We start from the raw sequence: 27,113 nt of genomic DNA, 5'->3' as shown, positions 1-27,113 counted from the left end.
CTATAAAATACTCCAGTGTCTGGGGGGAAAGAATTTATGGCACAAAGTGTTATATTTACAAAGAATTCTTGCAACTCAATAAATGACACGGATAAAAAGCGCAAAGATTACCCATTAAAGAAGAATACAAGGAAATGTTAACATTATAGAATGTCTAAACCATTCACAGGCAAATACCTGCAAATTCAAATGAGGTCATTTTCAACATCTATCAAATTTAGAAATTCTAACAAATGAACATATTGTGGGAATAGAGGGGCATATATACTGTGAAAAAGAAAGCTTTTCTGTTGGTATAATTGATATGGTGATTTTGAAAGATAATTTTTAAATATGACTTTAAATCTCAAAAAATATATCTTTTGACCCAGCAATTCCACTTTTCAGAAATATGTTCTGGGGAATGTTCTGAGAGATGTGCACAAAACTTGTACCCACCAGAGTCCGTTGCAGTGGCTTCTACTCTCAGCTGCCCACAGTCGATCCCAGTCTGGAAATAGTAGGTGCAAAATTCCAGAAGTAGAAGATCCATAGGTTTTAAGTAAATTCATTACAGTATGTTTAATAATTTGTTTCATTTTATTATTATTTGCAGTGATGGCTGTTATGTTGTTAATTACTTCCTGTGCTCAGCTCACAAATTAAGCTTCCTCATAGGCATATATGTAAGGCAAATCCTACTGTGTATCGGTGTGGAATAGTCCGTGGTTTCAGGCATCCTTGGGATGCTGGAAATGTACCCCCTGTGGATAAGAGGGGACTCTGTACCCTGCTTTGTCTTAAAAATAATGGTGGAAAACCACGCAACTGCTATGTCCAAAGCCAGGAGATCAGGTAAACATAACTCCTGGTACATGTGAAAGTGATGACGAAGCCATGTTTTAGAGACACAGTGACAGGGAAAATGTTCCAATATGACATGGGCTGGAAAAGCAGGAGGCCACAGCAGGTTATAAAAACTGGTCTCCATTTTTTAAAGGTGTGTGAGACATTGAAGAAGATTAAAAGGGAGTGTCCCAGACAGGAATCAGCTGACTCCAAGTAGAGCTGCATGTGTGGATGGACAGAGGCTGCTTTATGACCAAGCCTGCACAGGCAGGAGCGTTTGATCAGTCCACGGGCCACCCCACGGTGGACCTGAAGTGCAGAGCGCACAGAGGCCAGTCCCGCGGCTGCAACTAGAAGTCAAGTCTTCAGGAAGAGTCGCCGGTCACCTCAGGGAATGTGGGGCCTGTGGTCCCCAAGTAGGAAGGACCAGAGGCAGACTAGCTGGGAAAGCCCAAGCACAGGGGCCTTGGGGGGCACGGTAGTGAAGACGGGAGGCCCCAGAGCAGCTGGGGGAGTCAGGGGTGGGATTGGGGCCCCGCCCAGGGCTTCCCACATCAGTGACAAACCGACTCTATGCCTCCTGTTTCTCCGTCTGTGAAGTGAGGGGTTTGGTTTGACCGTGGCCCACAGACTTTCTTGTTTTCCTTCGAGAGGGAGACTGGCTCCTCTTTGGATGGGAGTCAGGCCATCTCTCCTCCTAGGACCCACTTGAGCTTCCAGACACTGCCACCCCGTGGGCCTGGGAGCACCAGGCCCGTAAAGCAGGTGCGGATGTGGAGCCGGGTGCTGGGTGGCAGCAGCTCTGAGCCGAGTCTTGGTATTACCTGTAGTTTTCCCTGCAGAATGGGGGCAACCTTGCCTTCCCTGCCAGCCTCCCTGGCTGGGAGCAAGGGACAGTGGGGGGAGGACAGTGGCCTTGAGCCTGCCGTGGTCCTCTGATGCTCCACCAGCTTCTTTCTCCCCAGCAGGTGCCCCCCGTGAGCAGGAGGAGAGGAGATGAGACCCTCCCGGGTGCCCCAGCCCTGCCTTCCAAGGGCGATGTCGGCCGCTCCACTCCTCTGGCACTCTGTTCCCAGCTGAGGCTCCGGTCACTGTGTTACTGACCAGGTCAGGGGCGGCGGGGACTGTTAGGATGAGCTGACCTCACACCACACACTGTCCCTGCCAGATCAATACACATCACTGCAAATACAATTGATGTATTTTCAAAAAACCGGTGCGTGTCTGGGCAGAGCCCGGATAGAACTGGATGGGCGTGGAGTCAGGAGGTCACCCTGATGACCTGCTGCAGTGCCAGTGCTTCCTTCCGCTCATCCGCACTGCTTTCTGAGCGCTCACTCGGTGGTCTTTGTTGGTCGTTGGGGAGTTGAAAGTGAAAACCTCTGAGCCAGGTGGTATTGTCAGCCGACAGCAATTACTCTCCTACTCCCCTAAGCCTTCCCTACCTCAATACCCCAGACATCCACCCACAGAGACCAGTAACTCAGGAGATGACCAAAGAGCCCCGAGGAGGACAGGGTCAGGGGTGGCGAGCACGCAGGGCCCGCTGGGTTCTAGGCCCCTCTCCTCATCCGTTATTTCACTGTAGAGGCTAAAAGTCAGTTTGGCTGGGAAAGATGGCGGAAAGTGAATTCTTAGCAATGTGCTCATTTAAATAAAACCCATCCAAGGCTTTCTTAAATGCTAGAGCCCCAGATTCATTTAATACACAACCCCTGGGAATTTTTAAAGCATCAGAGTTGGATAAACAATCTGCAGGAGAAGCCGACGTGCTCTGCCCAGCCGTCCATTTCCCTGTGGAACCTCACCCACCGCGCAGTCTCCCCGGGTGCCCTCCCGTCTCCCTGCCCCTGCCCGTGCTCTTCTCTTTCCTTCAGTGCTTTAACCCCTCCCTCAGCTAACAGTCTCCTACTGACCACTTAAGACCTGGCCCCATAGTCCCCTGAAGGCCCTGAGATGCACCTTCCTGCCGTGTGTGTGTGTGCGCGCGCCCACCCTTGGCCCAGGTCTCCCTCATTCCACCTGCCTTTTTTTTAACCTTTTAAATTTATTTATTTCTTTCTTCTGCATTACAATTCTTAATACACCATTATACCATAATTTATCATCTCTCTGATTGTATATAAGGATGTTGACACCAAATTCACATCTTCATACATGTATTTTGTACAATGATGAGGGTCTCCTTTCACCATCCATGCTATTCCCCTTCTCCTTCCCTTTCCCTCCCACCCCTATTCCCTATCTAGAGGTAATCTTCCTCCCTTGCCCTCCCTCCCAACCCCACGGTGAGTCACCCCCCTTATATCAGAGCCACCTGCCTTTTTAATGTGGCCCCTAGAAAAAGTTCAGTTACCCGTGTGGCTCATGCTCCATTTCTAGTGGACAGAGCTGATTAGACTTTTTTGAATATTCCAGATTATTCTTTTCCTCTCCCCCATCTCTCAAACATCAGCAGCCGCAGAACACCCAGCTCTGAGGCTTGCGCCATCAACTCCCCCCACAGCCGTCTTGCCATGGCACCTGCAGACCTCCGAGTGGCTCTCCCAGGTCCTTGCGAGCTCAGCACTGGGCTCACAGCGTGGTTCCCTACAGGAGGCCTGTGCTCCAGCACTGTTTCTCAGTGATCTCGTTGTCTATGTTGGTAGCTCTGGCTGCAGGTCCTGACCCCACCTGATCTCATCCTGCACTCTCCCTCAGCCTTTCCTGGGCGGGTTGTGCCCTGCACTTGTTCACACCAAGAACCCCAGAGCGACGCCACCCGGCTCAGTGACACCCCACCTCCTACTGCCCCTCCAGTGCCCGTGGTGCCCCTCCTCCACATCCCTGGACAGCTGGGATCTACCTCTGATGCTCCCGCTGCTGTTTGCTGTCATCTTCCTCTAGGTCTCACTTTTCTCCTTACCCTGTTGGCTTTCCCAGCTCACGGTCACAGCCATCGCTTGCCCTGCACTTCAATTCCACGGGCCCTGCTCTCGGATGTACCAATCTATATTTCCAACCTTGGGTAGATCCTGGTCCATCCTGGCACCTGGACAATGGGGCCGTAGCCGGGTGCAGCACACCCGAGCTGGATTACCGTCCTTCAAACTCCTGAGCGTGGGCTGCGGGACTCCGAGGCCTGCCTGCCATCCTGCTGTTTGTCTGTTCCTGGTCTTTTCTTTCACTTGATCATGTCACTCTCACCCTCTCTTCTTAAACCTTGAATCTCTCCTCACCCTTAGCTGATGACCTTGACCTTAGTTTGCTGAGAAAAGAGATCCTGTGTCTTCAGGGAGAACATCTAACTTCTTTCTACCCCTTCTGCAATCACAGCTACCCACCAGGCTGCATCTGGGCCACAGCTCTGCTCTGTGTCACCACGAATTAATGGGGCTCCTTGTCCAGCACAGGCCAGCGATCCCCAAGCTCTAGACTCACACGTTCCTGAAGCATCAATTGCTTCCTACTGGGTATTCCTCTCAGCTTATCAAATCTCCCTCCCTCCCCAGCCCGGGAGGCTTGTCCATACCCTGTCTCCACTGACGCATTCTCTCTAAATCCACTCTAGCCAGGGCCGCTTTCCCCTCTCTACCAGAACGGCTGCCATCAGGGTCAGAAACGACTCCGCCCCCGTGGCCGAGTTCCGCTTCTCATCTCACTTGAGCTTCCAGTAGGATCCGCTGAAGCTTCAGTTGATTCCACTCCCTTTGCCTTCCGGAACGCTTGGCTGCCCCCTGGATGCATCCTTCCTTCTCAGGACACTCAGCCTGATGGGGCCCTCTTGGTTTCCATCGCTTCTTCCTTCTCCTCTCCTCTAAACTTTGAAACCTGCCAAGATTCAGCCCTTAGACCTCTTCCCCTTTTCAGTGACTGGCGTTTTGCAGGTATACCCATCCGACCTCAGGATTCCAAGTTCCGCCTGTTTGCACACAGCACCCACATTTAGATCCCTGCATACAAGTGTCCCCAGCTCCAGGTACTCCACTGGATGTCCCCACTGGCGGTCTCCTAGGCTCTCAAGCTCCAGAGGTCTCCACCTTGCTCCACTGCTGTCTGGTCCATTCAACAAATGGCTAGACACTTATCCTCTCTTTCTTCCAGAACATACATCGTGTCCACATGCAAATCCAGTTGTATCCAGGCTCCATCCAGGTATTGCTGTCTCTCTATGGTCTAGTCCATGTCACTGTCCTCTCTGTCTGGGCTGATGCAAAAGCCCCAATTTGGCCTTTCTCTTCCTGCTGTGCAGCCCTTGGAGTCTAATCTGAACACAGAGGCTGTTGACTCTTGAATCCTATTAGTCACTCCTCTCAGAACCTTCTGGTGGCTTCTAATTTCACTGGGAGTGAGAGTGAAATCCTTGCAATAGTCTATGCACTATTTTGGATCTGGCCCCGTCCACCTGTCTGTCCTGCCTGACTGCCGGATTCTGCCCCTGCTCATGCTGTTTGGGCCATACTGGTCTTCTTCCTGTTCTGTACAAACATCCAGCTCATTCCTGCTTCCCGGCCTCTGTTCTTGCTGATCCTTCTGCCTAGAAAGGTCTTCCCTAGTATCTGCAGGGCCGGATAGCTACCTCCTTCTTGTCTTTGCCCAAGAGTGACCTTATGAGTGGCATCTTTCCGTCACTCCAGGCAAAATAGAAACCCCAGCCTGCCCTTCTCCAGCTCAGCTCTGCTTTCCGCCGCAGCACCTGTTGTGCTCGGACGTCAACTTGTTGACGTTGTGGTTGATCTTTGGCTACTGACAGCCTTCCCACTGGAATTTAAACTCCAAGAGGCTGGTGTGTGTTCTGTTCCCTGCACTGCTGTGTCCCGGTGCCTAGAACAGCACCTGGCACTGAGTACTTGTTTGACGGGTGAGCTTGAGGAGCACAGTTGCAAACTTCTAACTTCATGGTAGAGTGAGTTCTGGTCCTTGTGCTGGGTTCCTGAAGTTATGGGGGGTCTTTGTCTTCTTATTACGAAGGAGAACCTGCCCCACTGGAAGGAATTTCCTGAATCCCACCTGCATGGCAGAGGGACGCGTGAGTGGGGAGGTGCAGTCGGGACAGGGTCCCCTGGGCTTCTGGATCACACCACTGGGAGGCAAGCACCCAGCTCACCAACTGGAACTTGGCCCTGAGCCACCGGCAGATGGTAACCCAGGATGAGGGGCGACCGGGGATGGGAAACATCACCAAATCAGTTCTTTCTCTTTTCGAATGTCTCATCTCATCGGCATTAGAGAGCCACACAGTCCACTGAACTTCTTAAAAGTAACCTGGAGGTCAGGATTCTCAGCAGAAATCTCCCTTTTATTTCCATGCACCGCTTTTCACTGTTTGTTTGTCTGGCTTGTTCACAGACCGTCACCTGAAGCATCCCGCCGAGGTCTCCTCATGGATGGGTCCAACGTGATCCCGACGGTCGCGGAAGCGTCCCTGAACGCCTCGGGCCGCGGGAACGCCTCCGTGGGGAGTCCGCGTCCGCACATCCCCGTGGTGCACTGGGTCATCATGGGCATCTCCCCGCTGGGGCTGGTGGGAAATGGAATTCTCCTCTCGTTCCTCTGCTTCCGGATGAGGAGAAGCCCCTTCACGGTCTACATCACCCACCTGTCCATCGCGGACATCTCCCTGCTCTTCTGTATTTTCATCCTGTCCATCGACTACGCTTTAGACTATGAGCTCTCTTCTGGCCACTACTACACGATCGTCACGTTATCGGTGACTTTCCTGTTTGGCTACAACACGGGCCTCTATCTGCTGACGGCCATCAGTGTGGAGAGGTGCCTGTCAGTCCTCTACCCCATCTGGTACCGATGCCACCGCCCCAAGCACCAGTCGGCACTGGTCTGCGCCCTCCTGTGGGCGCTTTCTTGCTTGGTGACCACCATGGAATATGTCATGTGCATCGACAGCGAAGAGGGTCACTCCCGAAGTGACTGCAGGGCGGTCATCATCTTCATAGCCGTCCTGAGCTTCTTGGTCTTCATTCCCCTCATGCTGGTGTCCAGCACCATCTTGGTGGTGAAGATCCGAAAGAACACGTGGACGTCGCACTCCTCGAAGCTGTACATGGTCATCATGGTCACCATCATCATATTCCTCATCTTCGCCGTGCCCATGAGAGTCCTCTACCTGCTGTACTACGAGTACTGGTCCACGTTCGGGAACCTGCACAACCTCTCTCTGCTCTTCTCCACCATCAACAGTAGCGCCAACCCTTTCATTTACTTCTTTGTGGGCAGCAGCAAGAAGAAGCGGTTCAAGGAGTCCTTAAAAGTGGTTCTGACCAGGGCTTTCAAAGATGAAATGCAGCCTCGGCGCCCGGAGGGCAATGGCCACACCATCTCCATCGAGATGGTCGTCTGAGGCCTGAGGAGGACAGAAGTGTGGACAGAGGTGGTGGAGCACAGGTGACTGACTTCAGCGTGTTTAAACTCCTGGTCCCAGAAGGATGCCCTTTTCCTATGCATGAGACGCCGACAGCCGTGAGAGTCTGCTCTTGTCCTGTCTCCGCTGGAAAAGCCTGAGTCCGCGTCAGGCCTCTGTCACTTCTGTACTTAACAGTCCCCTCTGTGCTCTTGCTGGCTCTTCTGGTGGCGTTTTATTGTGATTCACAAAAGCTACTCCATAGCTGTGACCAGGAGAGGGACCACCACAAAGTGTGCAGCGTGGAGGGAAGAACCAGGGCTTAGCCTGACTCTGCTGTCTGCACCCCTGGCATCAGGTGGTGCTCTGACCTGCCTGCGCCTCCCTCCCTCCCTCCCTCACTTATGAGATACTCACAGAGGCTGTCTGGACTCCCAGGGTCGCTGTGGGGGTGAGGTGGAGTTATGTCCAGACCTGGCACGTGGTCAGATGTTCAATGAACACCCTCCTCACGCCTTCAAGTGGGAGATGAAGCGCTCATTTCTGCCTGGTAAAGGGCACGCGCACAGCTCTGTCTTGCCCAGATATTGTCACATCTTTTAAAATGTTGGGTGTCGTTGGGCGAAGGCCTTTTGGCTCACAGTGTGACAGCTTCTCGTGGCGTGGCACCTTAGGAGCTTGGTGTCAGCTGTGAAGACAGGCACTTGCCTGCCCGGGGAGTTCCCTGCGGCTTCCTTTCCCTGGCTGCCTTGACTCGGGGCTGGCACGTCGACTTCCTCAGACGCAAGCTCACGAGGCCGGCTGTGTTCCGAAGACCCCCCTCCAGGGTGGGTGATCGGTAGCCACAAGTCCTCACCTCAGCCTGGGCAGGCCTCTGCAGCTCCATGCCTCCCTTCTCGAGGCATTCCGTCCATGGTTCCTGGAAGGAGGCCCAGCCGCAGGGCTGGCAGGGAGGCAGCCACACCCGGAGGGATCTGGAGGGTCTTCCTCAAGACAGATCTTTGCACGGCTCCTCCAGCATCTCTACTCAGCTCGGGCCCAGGGCAGGCCCTGCCTCCTGCCTGCCCAGAGTTGCTGTCCCCAGGCAGCTGGTCCCGCGTGTTTTTGATAAAAGGTCTTGCTAAAGTTAGCAAGGCTGGCCTTGAGCCTGCTATCCTCCTGCCTCAGCCCAGTTGCTAGGATTACAGGCATGTGCCACGCCACCCGGCTCCACTCAGTCTTTTATAATTAATATTTTAAACTTTGCCTTTTTTTTTTTTTTTTTTTAGTGTGTGTCAGTATTCTTTAGTAAATACAGCCTTTTTTTTTTTTTGGTGTGTAGTAGTTTTATATTTGCAATGATGAGGCCTTTTTGTTTCAGTGTCCCACATACATGGAGATGCAATCAGATGTCCACAATTCTTGCATGAATAACAACTTTCAATTATAGTTGTTCTTAATTTAATCAGTGCTTTTTCTAGTGGATTTGTGTGTGTGCAGGGAGAGAAGCCAGGGCCTTGCATTCATGCACTCTGTCACCTCATGTGCTCTGTCACCTGTCTATTCCCCTAGCCCCTTAGGGGAAAAATCTTAAGATCAAAGGGGATAGGGATTTAATAAATGGAGCTGGTAAATCAAGTTAATGCAAGGGCATTTCCCCCATCATTTTACATATGTTTTCTTTGATTTGGTAATAATTGTTTCTTTTGCTTTGCACAGACTCAAATTCAGTACCTCAAGCAAGTCCAGCAGCCGAGTGTTGCCCAACTGAGATCAACAATGGTAGACCCAGCGATCAACTTGTTTTTCCTAAAAATGAAAGGCGAACTGGAACAGACTAAAGACAAACTGGAACAAGCCCAAAATGAACTGAGTGCCTGGAAGTTTACGCCTGATAGGTAAACAAATCATACTCCCCAGTCAAGACTTCCCTGACAGTCCCACTGCGAGAAAGCTGTGGTGGGACAGCCAAGTACTCGTTTCCACACCAAGACTCAGACTTTTTGAGCCAAACAAAACAAAACACATTCTTATACCGTGCAGCTTGTAATGATTAATGTAAAACTTACCAGATGAACCTTGTGTTTCAGCTTTTTCTTCTTCCCCTTCCCTTTGCTTCTGAGGCCTGATGTCGTCGGACTATTCCGAAGAAGAGGCCACCTCCGAAAAATTCCCCTTCTAGAACATGTAGACACTTGAGAAATGTTTCTGTTTGAAGAAAATAGAGGGAGAAACAGAAGTCTTAAGTCTGTGGCACACTGTGTCTTCAGACAGTTTGGAGGATTGAAAACCTAGAGATTTAAAAATCATGAATTGAACATGTAAAATTCCAGTAAAATGTAAAAACGGAATATGCATCGCTCTTAGCCTTGAGCATAATGACTTAGAGACACTGTGTATCAGTTTTGCCAATAAGACTGTGGACTTCATGATTGTTGTTGAACTTCTGGGTCAAAACTCAAATGAGGTGATATTGCCTTTAAAGGTTTTTCTGCTGAAAACCAACTTTTAATAGTCATGAGAAAATCAAATAATAGCTGTCAGTACAAGTAGAGCATATATTTAACCATCTAGCTTAGGGCTCTCTCTTACATAATGGAGCCTTAAATCAATGTGGTTTTCATCAATGGTTCTTTGAATGGTTTTAAAAACTGCAGACAACTGAGGACTGTGCAGACATGAAGGTGTGGTATTGAACTTCAGGTTTAAACTGTGTGAAGCGTTATGAACGTTCATTTCACAACTAGATTGTATAAGGACATTGGCTGTGATGATGAGACTCACTGCATTATTTTTTCTCAGTAGTGAACTTTATGAATCCCCATCCCATTCAACAGGCACATGTTAAAAGAGCATTGTCACTGGTGTTAATGGGGGAATGTGTTCCTTCGTTGTATTGGGGCCTTTTGTATTACACTCTTGATATTAAATTAAATGTGCCTTGGAATAGTCGCTTTTTTTTCCCCCAAAGTTCAAGGAATACTATGATTTTGTTGTACTCTTAACATTTTAATTTTGGGGGGCTGTGGAGAGCAGATTCATTTTGGAAAAATGGTTGCTGTGCTCTCAAAGTGAAGGAAAAAGCTATCTCATTTTTAAAAGACCTACTTTGTTCCAGCTGGTATCATAAAAGACAAGGAGACTTGATACTTATTACTTTTTGACACTTTGTCCTAGGGTATTGTAGTAGAAATTAATGTGGGACAATCTCACAGGGTGCCTGCCTGAAGATTGGGGACATGATATGTTGGAACTATGGGCTGGCCTAAGTGAGACATTTTGCGAACCAAAAAAAAGGTATAGTGACCATTTCTAGAAAATTCATATGATCATTTAGATAAATGAGGCATTATTTTCTTCATGCTTCCATCCAATCCTGGAGATGAATTTTTTTTCATCAGAACATTCTATAAGTCACCAATTTGAATTTTCGCTTGGTGATAATGGAGTCTGAGATGAGTAGAAGAGAAATGTTCCAGCTTGTCCCATCGTTTAAGTGCAGTTTTAACAAGGGTGACTTAAGTTCTTTCTTAATCATTCAAATCAATTGTAAGTATCTTGTATGTTTGTGCTTTAGGGAATTTATGGGGCAGAGGGTGGGTTGAGGTGGTTTATGTGACTTTGCAGCAAGAAATCTGCTTCTAAAAATTGTGTTTAAATTATCTTATTGTGCCCACATTAAGTCTTTTGTATTTATTTTGTGCTTTTTAAAATTTATGGCCTAACTGTATTTATAGTAGGTCAAAAGGTAGTTCATAAAATGTATCAATTAACATGTACTCAAATTTAGCTAGCGTCTTTCTTTGCCACTTAGGTACAGTCACTTTGAGGTCTGTGGGCTATATTCATGTTATTGTAAAACTTTTCTCTTAAATTAACAAGATAATAGATGCTTGTATGTAAAATTGAAACACTTGGAAAAAGGTAGAAATGAAAAGTGAGTGTCACTCCTGGATGTGACCTCATTCTTACACTGCTTTCCAGGAGTAGTAACCATTGTTGAATTTCTTGGGTATCATCAAGATAATTTGTATGCATACACAATCATTTTATGTGTATTGATTTAAACAGATGTGATTATACCATTACATACAAATGATTTGTAGATCCCCACCACCTTTCTTTTTTCTCTTGGGCATTTTTTAGTACATATAGTTTACTATATTTTAATGGTTACATAGTATTTCCATTTAGTGAATCATAATTTATTTTAATGAAAGTTTGTTCTGTAAAATTAGGCTATAAATCCAAAGTTCTTTGGGTACTAAAAATACATTATTAATTTGGAACAAATAATGCTCCATCGATTATAATCAGTGTGTAATAATTCAAGTAGAATGGGGTTTTGTGTATGTGTGGTATTTTTTTTTTCCACTTTAGTATTTTTCTGCTTTAATTTTATGGGAGAAAGATTCCTGAGTTATATTGTCCACTTCATTCAAAATATTTCATTCATGTGTATAATGCATACATATTAGCCTGTGTTTCAGCACATTTAAAGAGGTATGTTTTAGTATTTGGCAGTTTTCAGTTTGCATTTAATCACATAGGTAATTGTGTGCTCATTTCTGCAAAATAGCCTGCCAGGCCTCCCTTCACCTCGAAATACAAGGTTCATTTCTTCATTCCTTTTTTAAAATCCTTCTCTTCAAATATTTCCCATTGTATTTGTTTTGTGAGTTATTTGGTTTTAGAAATGGTGTGTGTGTGTGTGTGTGTGTGTGTGTGTGTGTGTGTATAATTTAAAAATTATTTCAGAAACATTTGAATGAATGAAAAAAAAAGAAAAAGAAAGAAACATTTGAATGAGAGGAATGATCCTGACTTTTTATTCATCTTTCAAACACTTTTTATTTATTTATTTGGTACTGGGATTAAACCCAGGCCTTTTTCATTTTTGTTTTGAAACAGGGCCAGGCTAGCCTCATATGCGGATCCTCCTTTTTTTTAATATTTATTTTTTAGTTGTACTTGAACATAATACCTTTGTTTATTCTTATGTGGTGCTGAGGATCAAACCCAGGGGCTTGAATGTGCTAGGCGGAGCGCTCTACTGCTGAGCTGCAACCCAGCCCAGTATGTAGCAGTTCTTCTGTCTCATCCTCCCCAGTTGCTGGGGTTATAGACCTGCCCCTCCAGTCCTGACTTTCAACTATTTTGTATGTTTTGTTTCCTAAACATTTTACTTACTTATTTAGTTGTGTTGGGGATCAAACCCAAGGCCTTGCACATGCTAGGCAAGTGCTGTATCACTGAGCTACACCCCACTCCCTGTTTGCTTGGGGCAGGTGCTGAAGCTTGAATGTAGGGCCTCACATGCTAAACATAGGTTCCACCCCTGATTATAACCCCAAGCCTTTTTTTTTTTTTGGTGTGTGTGTGTGTGTGTGTGTGTGTGTGTGTTATGCATCACATAAATTTTACATGAGATAATTAATAAAAATGAGATAAAATTACAGAGTTTTTTTGAAAAGTGTTTTTGTGTTTGAGTTATCACTAATTTTAGAAGTGATAGTGTTATCTTAGATCAGCTATTTATAAAAAGATGAGTTTTTAAAATTTTTTTTTGCAATAGAATTTTTTTGGGATGTGATTGGGGGGGATGCCAGGGATTGAAATCAGGGGCACTTGAACACTGAGCCACATTCCAAGCCCTTTTTTGTGTTTATTTAGAGACAGGATCTCATTGAGTTGCTAAGTGCCTTCCTTTTGCTGAGGCTGGTTTTGAACTTGAGATCCTCCTGTCTCAGCCTCCTGAGCCGCAGGGATTGTAGGCGTGTACCACCATGCCCAGCTTGCAATAGAGTTTTCGATGTTTTTATATGGGGTTAAGTCAGGTCATTAATGTATTTTACAGCTTTCTTTTCCTAATCCTTATTAAATTCATAGAAAAGAATTTTCAGTTTAATTGCTGTATGCCTTGCAAGAAATAAAGTTGTTGCAGCATTGGTAGCCAAGTGGAAAGAAGTCCACTGCCTTTGACAGCGGTGTTCATGATATCTTTTTTTGTTGTTGTTGTCCGTAATATCTTATTTCCTCATTGTTTGGTTTCTAAGTGCTTGTTCAGTGGAGGGTAAGTCTGAGGATGCTTATGAAAAATGGGATAAATCTGAAGCTACAGTAGCAATGAAGAAGAACACCAGCTAATATAATTGAAATATAAAAGAATAAAACCCTTGTCATGTGCTAACTCGTGAGTTTCACCTCGTACTCATTTGAGTAGTGTTAAACTGGGTTTTACTGTTCCATAGATTTTTGTAAGGAAACTTACAGGCTTTTTTGTTGGGTTAGAACATAAGCTGTGATAGTGAAAAGAACTTTGCCATACTACTTGAAAGATTAAGAATTATCTATCAAGTGCTCCCAGTTTTAAAGTTCTAAGTCTTGATAGAATCAGATGCACTCAGAAGTAATGCATCAGGAAAGTGCATTACTACTAGAACAAGGAAAAACTAGAATTAAAATATTTTTAACCAATAAAGTCATTTTGAGCTTAATTCAGTGAAAAGAATGTCGTACTGTCCCTATCCACATCCCAAAGTTATTATCACAGTTATATACTTAAATTAATACCTTTAAAAGTACCAGTAATTTCTGTCAGTATTGCTGAGGCTGAAGTAAAGCTGTTATCAGGGCTTCTGATTTTACTTCTGCCATTGCTGTGCATGTGCTTATAGGGACTACAGTATATGGCCCTAGCATTTGGAAATGGAGCTATTGAAAGTAAGGCACTCCTAATTTGGTAGACATTTTTATGTTTGCATTATTTGTCTTAAGTAATCCCTGATTGGGCTGGGGATGTGGCTCAAGCGGTAGCGCGCTCTCGTGGCATGCGTGCGGCCCGGGTTCGATCCTCAGCACCACATACCAACAAAGATGTTGTGTCCGCCGAGAACTAAAAAATAAATATTAAAAATTCTCAAAAAAAAAAAGTAATCCCTGATTGTTGTGATTCATAGTTAATCTTTTTCCACATCAGTAAAAGCTAAGCTGCATATTAGTATTAAATTTTAAAACTTATGCCCCAGTTTGGCGACTTAAAAAAATATCTATATCTATATCTATATATATATATTTTTTAAAGAGAGAGTGAGAGAGGAAAGAGAGAATTATTTATTATTTATTTTTTAGTTTTCGGCAGACACAACATCTTTTGTATGTGGTGCTGAGGATCGAACCCGGGCCGCACGCATGGTAGGCAAGCACGCTACCGCATGAGCCACATCCCCAGCCCCTATATATATATTTCATATAAAAAGTTAAACGAGGCTGGGCGGCTGTGCCACATGCCTGTAATCCCAGCTACCTGGGAGGCTGAGGCAGGAGGATAACAAATTCAGGGTCAGCTTGGGCAATTTATTAGCAAGACCCTGTCTCAAAAAATAAAAAGGGCTGGAGGTGATGGAGTGTCCCTGGGTTCAGTCCCTAGGCTGGGGAAAGAAAAAGTTAAATGAGGCATTGATGAGTGAGTAGAAAAGAGCCCCCACCCTCCATTCCCACTGCTACGGATCAGGCCCAGGGCCTTGTACATGCTGGGCAAGTGTTCTACCACTGGGCTACCCCAGCTCAGAAGAGTTTTAAGGCTTAAAATAGTAATACTGAAAGTGCTTCACTTAACAGAATAGATATATTCTTGAGAAGTAGGAAATATTCATGTGCCAGAGAATCTATTTAGTAGGAGGAATTTATATGTTTTTCTAGCAAGGATAAATATATTTTGATTCATTTATAGGTATTTTAAAGAAAGTATATTTATGACTGATACTGCATGTACCTTTTCAAGAACTTTTGTTTGATAAAGCTAAGTACCTGAGTGTAGTTAATATGGTATATGCAAGATGTGTATTACTTAACTGGACTGTTTCTATTTTAAATGATATTTTGAGTTGAATAGATTATTGATGTAAAAGAAAAACAATTAAAAAAGGCTTTTTGGGTACTCTCTGTATAGGGGTTATTTTTGCTGGTGTATAGGCAAAATACTGACATACAGAAGATGGACATGTTCCAGAAAAGAAGATGGTAATTATAGGGTGGCATTTATTGTGAAGTAGTTATGTTCTGTATGTGTTATATCTACTGCTGTAGTAATGCAAAGAAGGTTATAGAGATTTTTATCTTCATTTTGTGATGGTTGGCTCTTTCCTTTGCAGCCAAACAGGCAAAAAGTTAATGGCGAAGTGTCGAATGCTTATCCAGGAGAACCAGGAGCTTGGAAGGCAACTGTCCCAGGGTCGTATTGCACAGCTTGAAGCAGAGTTGGCTTTACAGAAGAAATATAGTGAGGAACTTAAAAGCAGTCAGGATGGTAAGGGGTTTTTTGAAAAGTTTGCTTAACTTTGCACTGGCTTTAAAACACTGCCAGGCATGATCACATAGGTTAGATTCTGTGCATGCTGTTCTCTGTCTGGTTATATAAAGTTATGAATGAAACATTTTTAGTTAAGTCAAAAAACAGCTATTTAATTTTAGGATTTTCCCCCCTCTCTAATTGCTTACTCCACAAATTGCATAAGAAATTTTTTTTGTTTGGTGGTTAAAAGGTGTATCTTTAACCATTTCTCGGTAAGAGTGAATCTTAGAAATGTTTAGCAATTTCCAGTAGTCTGAAAAGAATATAATTTTATCTATCAGGGTCCTAGTGAATAAGAGATTTAATATTTAAATTTGCTAAGACAACCCAAGTTTAATTGTTAGCCACTGTCCTCTTTGGGGCAAGCAGAGGTGCATCCAGTGCTCTTTCTCCTGTTTGCGAAGAGGACTGATAGTGAGGCACATAGCCAAACTGAACATTTAAACTGAGGGATACAATATGTGATGGTTAATTGCAAAGAGAATCAGTGGCCAAGTACTACCTTTAAAACTACCTTTTAGTTGGGCACAGTGGCGAACACCTGTAATCCCAGTGGCTCCAGAGGCTGGGACAAGAGGATCATATGTTTGAGACCTGTCTGGGCAACTTAGTGAGACCCTGTTTCAGAATTGAAAAAGGACTGGAGTCAACTTGTACTACTTGTAAACATGTTAACTAGGAGATTTTTATATATCAGTGAGGGACTTTGTTTTCCCAAAGTCTTTTAAAAACTTAACAGACGTGTATTTGGGGGTGGGGTATGGGTAAAGGGAATTGAACTCAGGGCACTTGGCCACTGAGCCCCATCCCAGCTTTATTTTGTATTTGTAGACAGGATCTCATTGAGCTGCTAAGCACCTCACCTTTGTTGAGGCTGGCTTTGAACTCGTGATCCTCCTGTCTCAGCCCCCTGGGCCGCTGGGATTACAGGTGCCATGGGGCCCAGCTCGGACATGTGTATCTTAACTAGTCTCCTAGTAGTATTTTATGTGATTTTGTTCTTATATATGAAGCAGTCTTTGGTAACAGCACAGACCTCTTAAGAGAATTAAAGAACCATACTGTCCTGAGGACTGGACCTACTGTGGAGTTAAGACACTGACTAAGAGGGTGAGGAGTAAGGGGATTGGCTGTGGTGAACCCACAGGTAAATGTGGGTCATATTTTTCAGGCTGTAACCAGCTATGGGTAGCAGGATGGCTTGAATCATTTTCAGCTCGGTTCTTTAATATATTACTTGAAGTATCCAATTTGCCCCCACACTCATTTCTGAATGGCTATTTTAAAATTTCAAGTAAAAATTTAAAATGTGTTGTGGTATTAGCATCATTGTTTCTTAGCTGGTCTTGGTGGCATACGCCTGTAATCTCAGCCACTCAGGAGGCTGAGGCAGGAAAATCGAAGTTCGAATTCAGCCTGGGCAACTTAGCAAGACCTGGTCTCAAAGTAAAAAATAAAAAGGGCTGGGGATGTAGCTCAGTGGTTAAGTGCTCCGCAGTACCTCAAAAAAGAAAGAAAGTTGTGTTTCTTTACTTACTTAGTATTTATTGACTGCTTGGCTTTATGACTTTATTGAGAAATATTTTAAAATATTTTAAGAGATATTAAAGTAGGTTTGACTCTCCTTTGCACAGAACTAAATGACTTCATCATACAACTTGACGAAGAAGTAGAAGGTATGCAGAGTACCATTCTAGTTCTTCAGCAACAACTGAAGGAGACGCGCCAGCAGTTGGCTCAGTACCAACAGCAGCAGTCTCAAGCCTCAGCCCCAAGTACCAGCAGGACTACATCTTCTGAACCTGTAGAACAGGCAGAGGCCACAAGTAAAGACTGCAGTCGTCTGGCAAATGGACCAAGCAATGGCAGCTCCTCCCGTCAGAGGACGTCTGGGTCTGGATTTCACAGGGAGGGGAACACAACAGAGGATGACTTTCCTTCTTCTCCAGGGAATGGTAATAAGGCCTCCAACAGCTCAGAGGAGAGAACTGGCAGAGGAGGTAGTAGTTACGTAAACCAACTCAGTGCGGGGTATGAAAGTGTAGACTCTCCCACGGGCAGTGAAAATTCTCTTACACATCATTCAAATGACACAGACTCCAGTCATGACCCTCAAGAGGAGAAAGCAGTGAGTGGGAAAGGTAACCGAACTGTGGGCTCCCGCCACGTTCAGAATGGCTTGGACTCAAGTGTAAATGTACAGGGTTCAGTTTTGTAATATTTTTCCAGCAAATTTTTATACAGTGTCATTTAATTTGGGAGAGGATACTGTCCAGAAAATTGATGCATACTTTTTGTCACAACTTGCCTTTTTATGGGTGTGTTTTTGTTTTGTTTGATTCTTTTCTTTTTCCCCTTTCTTTTTTCTTTTTTTCCCTGGCTTCAATACCTCTGCCACTTTGGAAATTGTAACAGTTAATTACTTTGAATGTTGCTAAAAGGACATTTTGTGTAGGGTCAGGTTATTTTTATATGAGTTAATGTGAAGTTGTAAATGGAAATCTTTCCTTAAAAGTATGACACAATGATGTCTGTATAAATCTGTGTCTCTAGAACCCGTGCTGTGTAAGGGCATTCTTCCTCATGCTGTTATATACTTCCGCACCATTCAGACTTGTTAGAGTAGATGTGGGTTTATGACTGCCAAGTTTGCCCAGTACCGTAGATTTTTATCACTAAAAGTTGGACTTGTTGATGGAATCCTATAGTAGTTTCAGTGTTAGATACAATTTTTTCCACCATACATCTGTGCATTTTCTCTTTAGGTGACTGAATGTTTAAGATATTTGTGTGCATAGTTAACTCAATTTTTATGAACTGTTGTATCCTGTTAATGCATATTGCTCTGTGACTCCAGTATATCTTACCTGTACTGGCCAAACCTAAATAAAGATTTTTATTGTAACTCTTTATCATTGGTAAAAATTTTTTGTTTTGTTGTTTTGGGTATGTTTAGCTTTTGTCACATTGTCATTGACTTGCTGAATTTCTAATCATTATCCTTTAACATGCCACAAAGCTGAAATTTAGGTCTGCCCATTCATCAGTTTTGATTGTGCACATGATTATTAATCTGTGCTTTTTTTTGCAAAATGAAGTTGGAGTTTAGGACTGTTCTTTAATGTTTTTTTTCCTGACATAAAAATAATAATTTAAAAATATTTGAAAATGCAGAAAAGTCTAAAGAAAATAGTCACCAGCTATTTTTTTGGTTTTAACTGAAAAGCAGCTTATTTCTGTGGCCTGATTTTAATTAATTAGTGTATCCTTGTAGTCAGTGATGTTTGTTTTGAAACATAGGCCAGTATTATTGGGTTTCACTAACATATCTGTATATATTATATCACTAAGTCTATGGGGGTATTGAGATGTAGGAGAAAATGCTAAGATTGCTAAAGCTGGTTCCATTTTTTCCCCCTCAACGTAATTATACATTAACTATCAAGGACTAAGACATCATGTCTTTAGAATTCTGTAGCATATTTATATACGGTTGATATAAAACATGTCATTTCTGCTAAAAGCAAAACAGTTTTCAGACATAACTTGTAACCAGTGAACCTCAGAAGTGGAGTTACAACAATAATTGTAACAGAAGTTCAACTTAATTTGGAAATGATGACTATATTTTGCTTATCTAGCTGACACATCTGTGGTCTTAAGTGGTGTATTAAAAATAATTACTGGGGGGGCTGTAGTTGTGGCTCATGGTAGAGCGCTCATCTGGCACGTGCGAGGCCCTGGGTTCATTTCTCAGCATTACATAAAAATAAATAAAATAAAGGTATTGTGTCCAACTACAACTAAAAATAATTATTAAAAATAATAATAATGTATTGGGCTGTGGATGTGGCTCAGTGGTACAGTACTTGCATAGCATACACAAGGCCCTGGGCTCAATCCCCAGAACTGTAAAAAATGAAAAACCTTTTTTCCTTCATTATTGGGTATTGTGCTTGCTAGGCAAGATGTCTAGTGTACTGTGCTGAATCCCCAGCCCCATCCCTGCTTTTTGAAACAGATTGCCCAGGCTGGCTTCCGCCTCAGCCTCCCTAATTGCTGGGGTTGTAGGCATATACCACTGCCTGGCCTGCACGTAAAAAAATAATAATAATAATAATATATATATATATATATATATATATATATATATAATATTTTAGTTGAACACAATATCTCAATATCTATTTTTTAATTTTTATGTGGTGCTGAAGATCGAACCTGGTGCCTCACACCTGAGAGGCAAGTGCTCTACCACTGAGCTACAACCCCAGCTTTTGCACTGTCTTTTGATTAACCTTTAGTTCAGTCTTCTAAAGTGAATGAAAAATAATATACAATTTGCATTTTTATATGATTAAACATTTTGATACATGCTAAATTAATATTCCCTGAGCAGGGTGTGGTGGTACCTGCCCATTATCCCAGCAACTGAGGAGGGTAAGACAGGATGATCACAAGCTCAAGGCAACTTAGTGAGAACCTGTCTCAAGATTAAACAAATTTTTTTTAAAGGGCTAGACATGCAACACAGTAAAGTACCTCTGTGTTCAATCCCTAGTACTAGGGGCAGGGGAGATATCTATGGAATGGAACTCACCTGTCGTGTTATCATTGGTGTGCAATAGAAAATTAGTTTTTCAAGGAGTAGTGCAATTTTATGACTAAACTTGTGTAGGCTTCTTTTTTTTTTATTATTGGTTGTTCACAACATTACAAAGCTCTTGACATATCATATTTCATACATTAGATTGAAGTGGGTTATGAACTCCCAATTTTACCCCAAATGCAGATTGCAGAATCACGTCGGTTACACATCCACAATTTTACATAATGCCCTATTAGTAACTGTTGTATTCTGCTACCTTTCCTATCCCCTACTATCCCCCTCCCCTCCCCTCCCATCTTCTCTCTCTACCCCATCTACTGTAATTCATTTCTCTCCTTGTTTATTTTCCCATTCCCCTCACAACCTCTTATATGTAATTTTGTATAGCAATGAGGGTCTCCCTTCATTTCCGTGCAATTTCCCTTTTCTCTCCCTTTCCCTCCAATCTCATGTCTCTGTTTAATGTTAATCTTTTCTTCCTGCTCTTCCTCCCTGCTCTGTTCATAGTTGCTCTCATTATATCAAAGAAGACATTTGGTATTTGTTTTTTAGGGATTGACTAGCTTCACTAAGCATAATCTGCTCTAGTGCCATCCATTTCCCTGCAAATTCTATGATTTTGTCATTTTTTATTGCTGCATAGTACTCCATTGTGTATAGATGCCACATTTTTTTTTTATCCATTCATCTATTGAAGGACATCTGGGTTGGTTCCACAGTCTAGCTATTGTGAATTGTGCTGCTATGAACATCGATGTGGCAGTATCCCTGTAGCATGCTCTTTTAAGGTCTTCAGGGAATAGTCCGAGAAGGGCAATAGCAGGTTCAAATGGTGGTTCCATTCCCAGCTTTCCCAGGAATCTCCAAACTGCTTTCCAAATTGGCCGCACCAATTTGCAGTCCCACCAGCAATGTACAAGAGTACCCTTTTCTCCACATCCTTGCCAGCACTTGTTGTTGTTTGACTTCATAGTGGCTGCCAATCTTACTGGAGTGAGATGGTATCTTAGGGTGGTTTTGATTTGCATTTCTCTGACTGCTAGAGATGGTGAGCATTTTTTCATGTACTTGTTGATTGATTGTATATCCTCCTCTGAGAAGTGTCTGTTCAGGTCCTTGGCCCATTTGTTGATTGGGTTATTTGTTATCTTATTGTCTAATTTTTTGAGTTCTTTGTATACTCTGGATATTAGGGCTCTATCTGAAGTGTGAGGAGTAAAGATTTGTTCCCAGGATGTAGGGTCCCTATTTACCTCTCTTATTGTTTCTTTTACTGAGAAAAAACTTTTTAGTTTAAGTAAGTCCCATTTGTTGATTCTTGTTATTAACTCTTGGGCTATGGGCGTCCTATTAAGGAATTTGGAGCCCGACCCCACAATATGTAGATCGGAGCCAACTTTTTCTTCTATCAGACGCAGAGTCTCTGATTTGATATCAAGCTCCTTGATCCATTTTGAGTTAACTTCTGTGCATGGCGAGAGAAAGGGATTCAGTTTCATTTTGTTGCATATGGATTTCCAGTTTTCCCAACACCATTTGTTGAAGATGCTGTCCTTCCTCCATTGCATGCTTTTAGCCCCTTTATCAAATATAAGATAGTTGTAACTTTGTGGATTAGTCTCTGTGTCCTCTATTCTATACCATTGGTCCACCCGCCTGTTTTGGTACCAGTACCATGCTGATTTTTGTCACTATTGCTCTGTAATATAGTTTGAAATCTGGTATCGCTATACCGTCTGATTCACACTTCCTGCTTAGAATTGCTTTTGCTATTCTGGGTCTTTTATTTTTCCATATGAATTTCATGATTGCTTTCTCTATTTCTACAAGAAATGCCGTTGGGATTTTGATTGGCATTGCATTAAACCTATAGAGAACTTTTGGTAATATCGCCATTTTGATAATGTTACTTCTGCCTATCCATGAACAGGGTATATTTTTCCATCTTCTAAGATCTTCTTCTACTTCTCTCTTTAGGGTTCTGTAGTTTTCATTGTATAAATCTTTCACCTCTTTTGTTAGGTTGATTCCCAAGTATTTTATTTTTTTTTGAGGATATTGTGAATGGAGTGTTTTTCCTCATTTCTGTGTCAGAAGTTTTGTCGCTGATATACAGAAATGCCTTTGATTTATGCGTGTTGATTTTATATCCTGCCACTTTGCTGAATTCATTTATTAGTTCTAGTAGTTTCTTTGTAGACTCTTTTGGGTCTTCTAGGTATAGAATCATGTCATCTGCAAATAGTGATAATTTAAGTTCTTCTTTTCCTATTTTTATGCCTTTAATTTCTTTCGTCTGTCTAATTGCTCTGGCCAGTGTTTCGAGAACTATATTGAATAGAAGTGGTGATAGAGGGCATCCCTGTCTTGTTCCAGATTTTAGAGGGAATGCCTCTAACTTTTGTCCATTCAGAATGATGCTAGCCTGAGGCTTAGCATAGATAGCTTTTACAATGTCAAGGTAAGTTCCTGTTATCCCTAGTTTTTCTAATGTTTTGAACATAAAGGGATGCTGTACTTTGTCGAATGCTTTCTCTGCGTCTATCGAGATGATCATATGGTTCTTATCTTTAAGTCTATTGATGTGGTGAATAACATTTATTGATTTCCATATACTGAACCAGCCTTGCATCCCAGGGATGAATCCTACATGATCATGGTGCACAATTTTTTTTATGTGTTTTTGTATTCGATTCACCAGAATTTTATTGAGGATTTTTGCATCTAGGTTCATTAGAGATATTGGTCCGTAGTTTTCTTTCTTTGAGGTGTCTTTGTCTGGTTTCGGAAGCAGGGTGATATTGGCCTCACAGAATGAATTTGGAAGAGCTCCCTCTTTTTCTATTTCCTGAAATAACTTGAAAAGTATTGGTATTAATTCTTCTTTAAAGGTTTTGTAAAACTCCGCTGTATACCCATCCGGTCCTGGGCTTTTCTTGGTTGGTAGTCTTTTGATGGCTTCTTCAATTTCATCCATTGATATTGGTCTGTTCAAATTGTGTGTATCCTCCTGACTCAGTCTGGGCAAATCATAAGACTTAAGAAATTTATTGATGTCTTCACTATCTTCTATTTTATTGGAATATAGGTTTTCAAAATAATTTCTAATTGTTTTCTGTATTTCTGTAGCATCTGTTGTGATATTGCCTTTTTCATCCCGTATGTTAGTAATTTGAGTTCTCTCTCTTCTTCTCTTCGTTAGCATGGCTAAAGGCCTGTCAATCTTATTTATTTTTTCGAAAAACCAACTTTTAGTTTTGTTAATTTTTTCAATAGTTTCTTTTGTTTCAATTTCATTGATTTCCGCTCTGATTTTAATTATTTCTTGCCTTCTGCTACATTTGCTGTTGTTTTGCTCTTCCTTTTCTAGGGCTTTGAGATGAAGTGTGAGCTCATTTATTTGTTGGTTTTTCCTTTTTTTGAGGAATGACCACCAGGCGATGAATTTCCCTCTTAAAACTGCTTTCATTGTGTCCCATAGATTCCGATATGTTGTGTCTGTATTGTCATTTATCTCTAAGAATTTTTTGATTTCCTCCTTTATGTCTTCTGTAACCCATTGATCATTTAGTAACATATTGTTCATTTTCCATGTGATGTAGGATTTTTCCTTCCTTCTTTTATCATTGATTTCCAGTTTCATTCCATTATGATCAGATAAAATGCATGGTATTATCTCCACCCCTTTATATTTACTGAGGGTTGCCCTATGGCATAATATATGGTCTATTTTTGAGAAGGATCCATGTGCTGCTGAGAAAAAAGTATATCCATTTGATGATGTTTGATACATTCTATATATGTCAGTTAAGTCTAGGTTATTGATTGTGGTATTGAGTTCTATAGTTTCTTTATTCAACTTTTGTTTGGAGGATCTGTCCAATGGAGAGAGAGGTGTGTTGAAGTCACCCATAACTATTGTGTTATGGTCTATTTGATTCTTGAACTTGAGGAGAATTTGTTTTATGAATATCGCAGTGCCATTATTTGGTGCATAAATATTGATAATTGTTATGAATTGTTGGTGAATGGTTCCTTTTAACAGTATATAATGCCCTTCTTTATCCCTTTTGATTAACTTAATCTTGAAGTCGATTTTATTCGATATGAGGATGGCCAACATTTGGTCCACAGCAAGTGCCAAGTACACAGTGACTGCTCAGTAAATGTCAGCCACTACTGTATCCAAGTGAAGTTCCAGTCCTTTAAGTCCACCTCCCTTTGTTAAACTACTCCCAATAGAAATTTTTATTTGCAGGGTTGGGGTTGTAGCTCAGTGGTAGAGCGCTCACCTAGCATATGTGGGTCCCTGGGTTTGATCTTCAGTATCACATAAATAAAAAAAAGGTATTGTGTCCAATAAAGATTAAAAAGTATTTTAAAAAATTTATTTGAGCAGTTGATTTTAAAAAGAAGAGATAATAATAGCTTTACTTAAAGAATCCTTTAATTTTTCAACAGGTTAGTGTTAGAGCTGCCCCTTTAGAGTGTTGCCATTAGAGCTCCCTCAGTAATATCCCCCTCAAAGCTGGTAGCTGAACTATGATTCCAAGAATTGAGACACTGTTAGTCTTCCTTCATTTTTCAGTAAAAAGAACTGTACCTGAACCAGAGATGCCAACTCAAGCAGTCTTAATGACAGCTGTGCCAAATACTTAAAAAGTTGGGCACAATCACGTGAAATGGCAATGGAATAACCAAAAAACTACAATTATGCAGATTTTAAGTATATAGCTAAAGACATAGATTAATTTAATGGATTTAGTTAAGTACTGTCTCTTAGAAGTAATTTGGTAGTTAGGAGCAAAGCTCAATGGTAGAGTGCTGGCCTGGCAGGCTCTAGGCTGGTGTTATCCACAGCACTGACAAAAATGTCAAATTTGGCCTGTGAAGGAAATACCAATAAGAGGAATAAAAACATTTCACAAGCCAGGTGCAGTGGTGCACACCTGTATGTAACCCCAGCCACTCAGACTGAGGCAGGAGGAGTGCAAGTTCAAAGCCAGCCTTGGCCTTAGCAAGGCCTCAGCAATTTAGTGAGACTGTCTCAAAAAGGGCTGGGAATATAGCTTAGTGGTAAAGTGCCCCCGAGTTCATTTCCCAGTAAAAGAAAACAAAAAACAAGTCTTGCCTTGAAGGATGGACCAATTGACATTCACATAAAGTAGTGAATGCCTCTATGCTACTACAGGGAAGATTTCAAGAACACCTGTTTTGTTAGTACTTGTTACTTAGAGCTCCATGGATGAGCTTGGTTTCTCAGCTGTTATGTGGCTGACCACTTCCGAGATACTTTTACAGAATTATGGAAAGTTATCCTGACAGTTTTGTCTCTCAGATGTTCCCCATTTCTCACACGAATAGCTCTTTATTCCCTGTACTCCATCATTATTCACTACTCTTCTATGATGATGCTGTCTTGGGCATTCATCTGTCTCCATGGCTATAATGAATACTTTATAGCCCTGAATAAAGTAATTATCTCTGATCTGGACCTATTAGGGGGCAGTTGTGACGAGGCAGTGTGGAGCTACCCTTAGTGGTACAGAGCACACTGCCAACCTCCATCCTACGCAAATCCACTGGGGATTCACCACTCCTCACATGAATACCAATTTGCTAATTGGTAAGTTGGTGAATTCTGCTTTGTATCTAAAACCTGACTTGGATCCTTGCAACTGTTTATGAAACAACCAAGAATGGTTTCAAAGCCTCTGCAGGACAAACTAGCTCTGTAATACCAGTAAAATGGTGGCTACTTATACGCACTTGGAAATTATGGTGGTTACCCACCCACTTCCTCTGCTAAGCAGCCCAGGTAACATGATTCTAGATCTAACTTAAGACTTTTTTTCTCTTCTTTCCTCCTCAATATTCTTAGCCCCCATCTGGCCCATACATACTTTTTAGTCAATATTGAGGATTTCCTGGAAGACAGGTGTTGCATGCCACTCAACAAAAAGTTACCTTCTCAAGACTTCCTCCTAAGCTGGTTCTAGATAGAGCCTCCAGGCAGGAGACAAGTGAATATATTCTTGTCTCCAGAAGAATATATTCATATTTAATGCCCCTGATGTGCTAGGAGCTACATAACAAGGTCATGATGCAGATCTTATAGTCTAGTAGAGGAGACAAATGAAATTAGGAATTATATGGTAAATGAAAGGTAAGGTGAGGTATAAGACACTAGGGGGTGGGAGTGGGAGGTCACCAAATACAGGAAATTGGAAGCTTTCCTGAAGTAAGTGAAGTTCAAAGGGTGTAGATTTCTGGTTTCGTAACAGAAGATAGTTGTTAGACTGCTCAGTGAGATTTTAAATAGAGAAGAAACAAAGGTGGGAAGAGTTAGATATGATTTGGGCTTAATTGTGTTAAATTTGATGTGCTTATGGGAAACTTAAGTAGAGAAGACCAGTCAGCTCAAGAGACAAGGAGGTTGGATAGGACTTCACAGCTGTCAACATCAGGTGGTAACTGAAGCCATGCAATTGCCTGTTAGTAAGGGACAAGGGAACGAATGCAAAGTAGGAACCTTGGGAATTATGTTAAGGGGCAGCAGAGCAAAACCACAAAGGAGAGTGAAGACTGGCCAGAGTTAAGAGGAAAATATGTTAGAATAAACCTGAAACCAGGGGAAAGTTCTTTGAATTCCTTGGACTCTCATATGCTTGGGGATAGGGAACAGAGTCTGGATTATCAGAAAGCAGAGAATTGCAGTGCACTGCTGTTCCCATCACTACCCCAGACCCTAAGGATTTCTTTCAAAGGAAACACCACTATTCAATTTTTTCCCTCTCAGAGACCCATCTCTGGGGCCTACACTGCAATTATCTGCTCTGGGTTATTTGACCCATTACATCTCTGCAAATCTTAAAGTAGGTTCCCAGTACCTAATGATTTTTTTCAGTCTACTTTGAAGTTCAGGAGGATTCTTTCTCCAGACTTGTCAACAGCTTTTCCCTCCACAATCTTGTGACACGTTCTCTTGTTCCATTATATAGTGTTCT

The 27,113-nt window shown here is 42.5% G+C and overlaps 2 protein-coding genes across 2 annotated transcripts; both read left to right on the top strand.

Annotated features, from left to right (window-relative positions):
* The first annotated feature begins 6,190 nt into the window (after positions 1-6,190).
* On the top strand, positions 6,191-7,165 carry LOC144251524 (proto-oncogene Mas-like). The gene has a single exon (XM_077794393.1). It carries the CDS (start codon positions 6,191-6,193, stop codon positions 7,163-7,165), a length of 975 nt encoding a protein of 324 aa, XP_077650519.1.
* Positions 7,166-8,869: 1,704 nt separating this feature from the next.
* Positions 8,870-17,948, top strand: LOC144251518 (pre-mRNA-splicing regulator WTAP-like). Its single transcript, XM_077794387.1, has 3 exons — positions 8,870-9,042; positions 15,298-15,452; positions 17,132-17,948. The coding sequence occupies exons 1-3, from the start codon at positions 8,924-8,926 to the stop codon at positions 17,713-17,715; spliced, it is 858 nt and encodes a 285-aa protein (XP_077650513.1). The 5' UTR covers positions 8,870-8,923; the 3' UTR covers positions 17,716-17,948.
* Positions 17,949-27,113: the final 9,165 nt, after the last annotated feature.

Source organism: Urocitellus parryii, assembly GCF_045843805.1.
Source record: "Urocitellus parryii isolate mUroPar1 chromosome 8 unlocalized genomic scaffold, mUroPar1.hap1 SUPER_8_unloc_1, whole genome shotgun sequence".
In the NCBI taxonomy this organism is placed as follows: Eukaryota; Metazoa; Chordata; class Mammalia; order Rodentia; family Sciuridae; genus Urocitellus; species Urocitellus parryii.
Note: the sequence above shows the minus strand (reverse complement) of the source record. Positions and strands in the feature narration are given on the sequence as shown.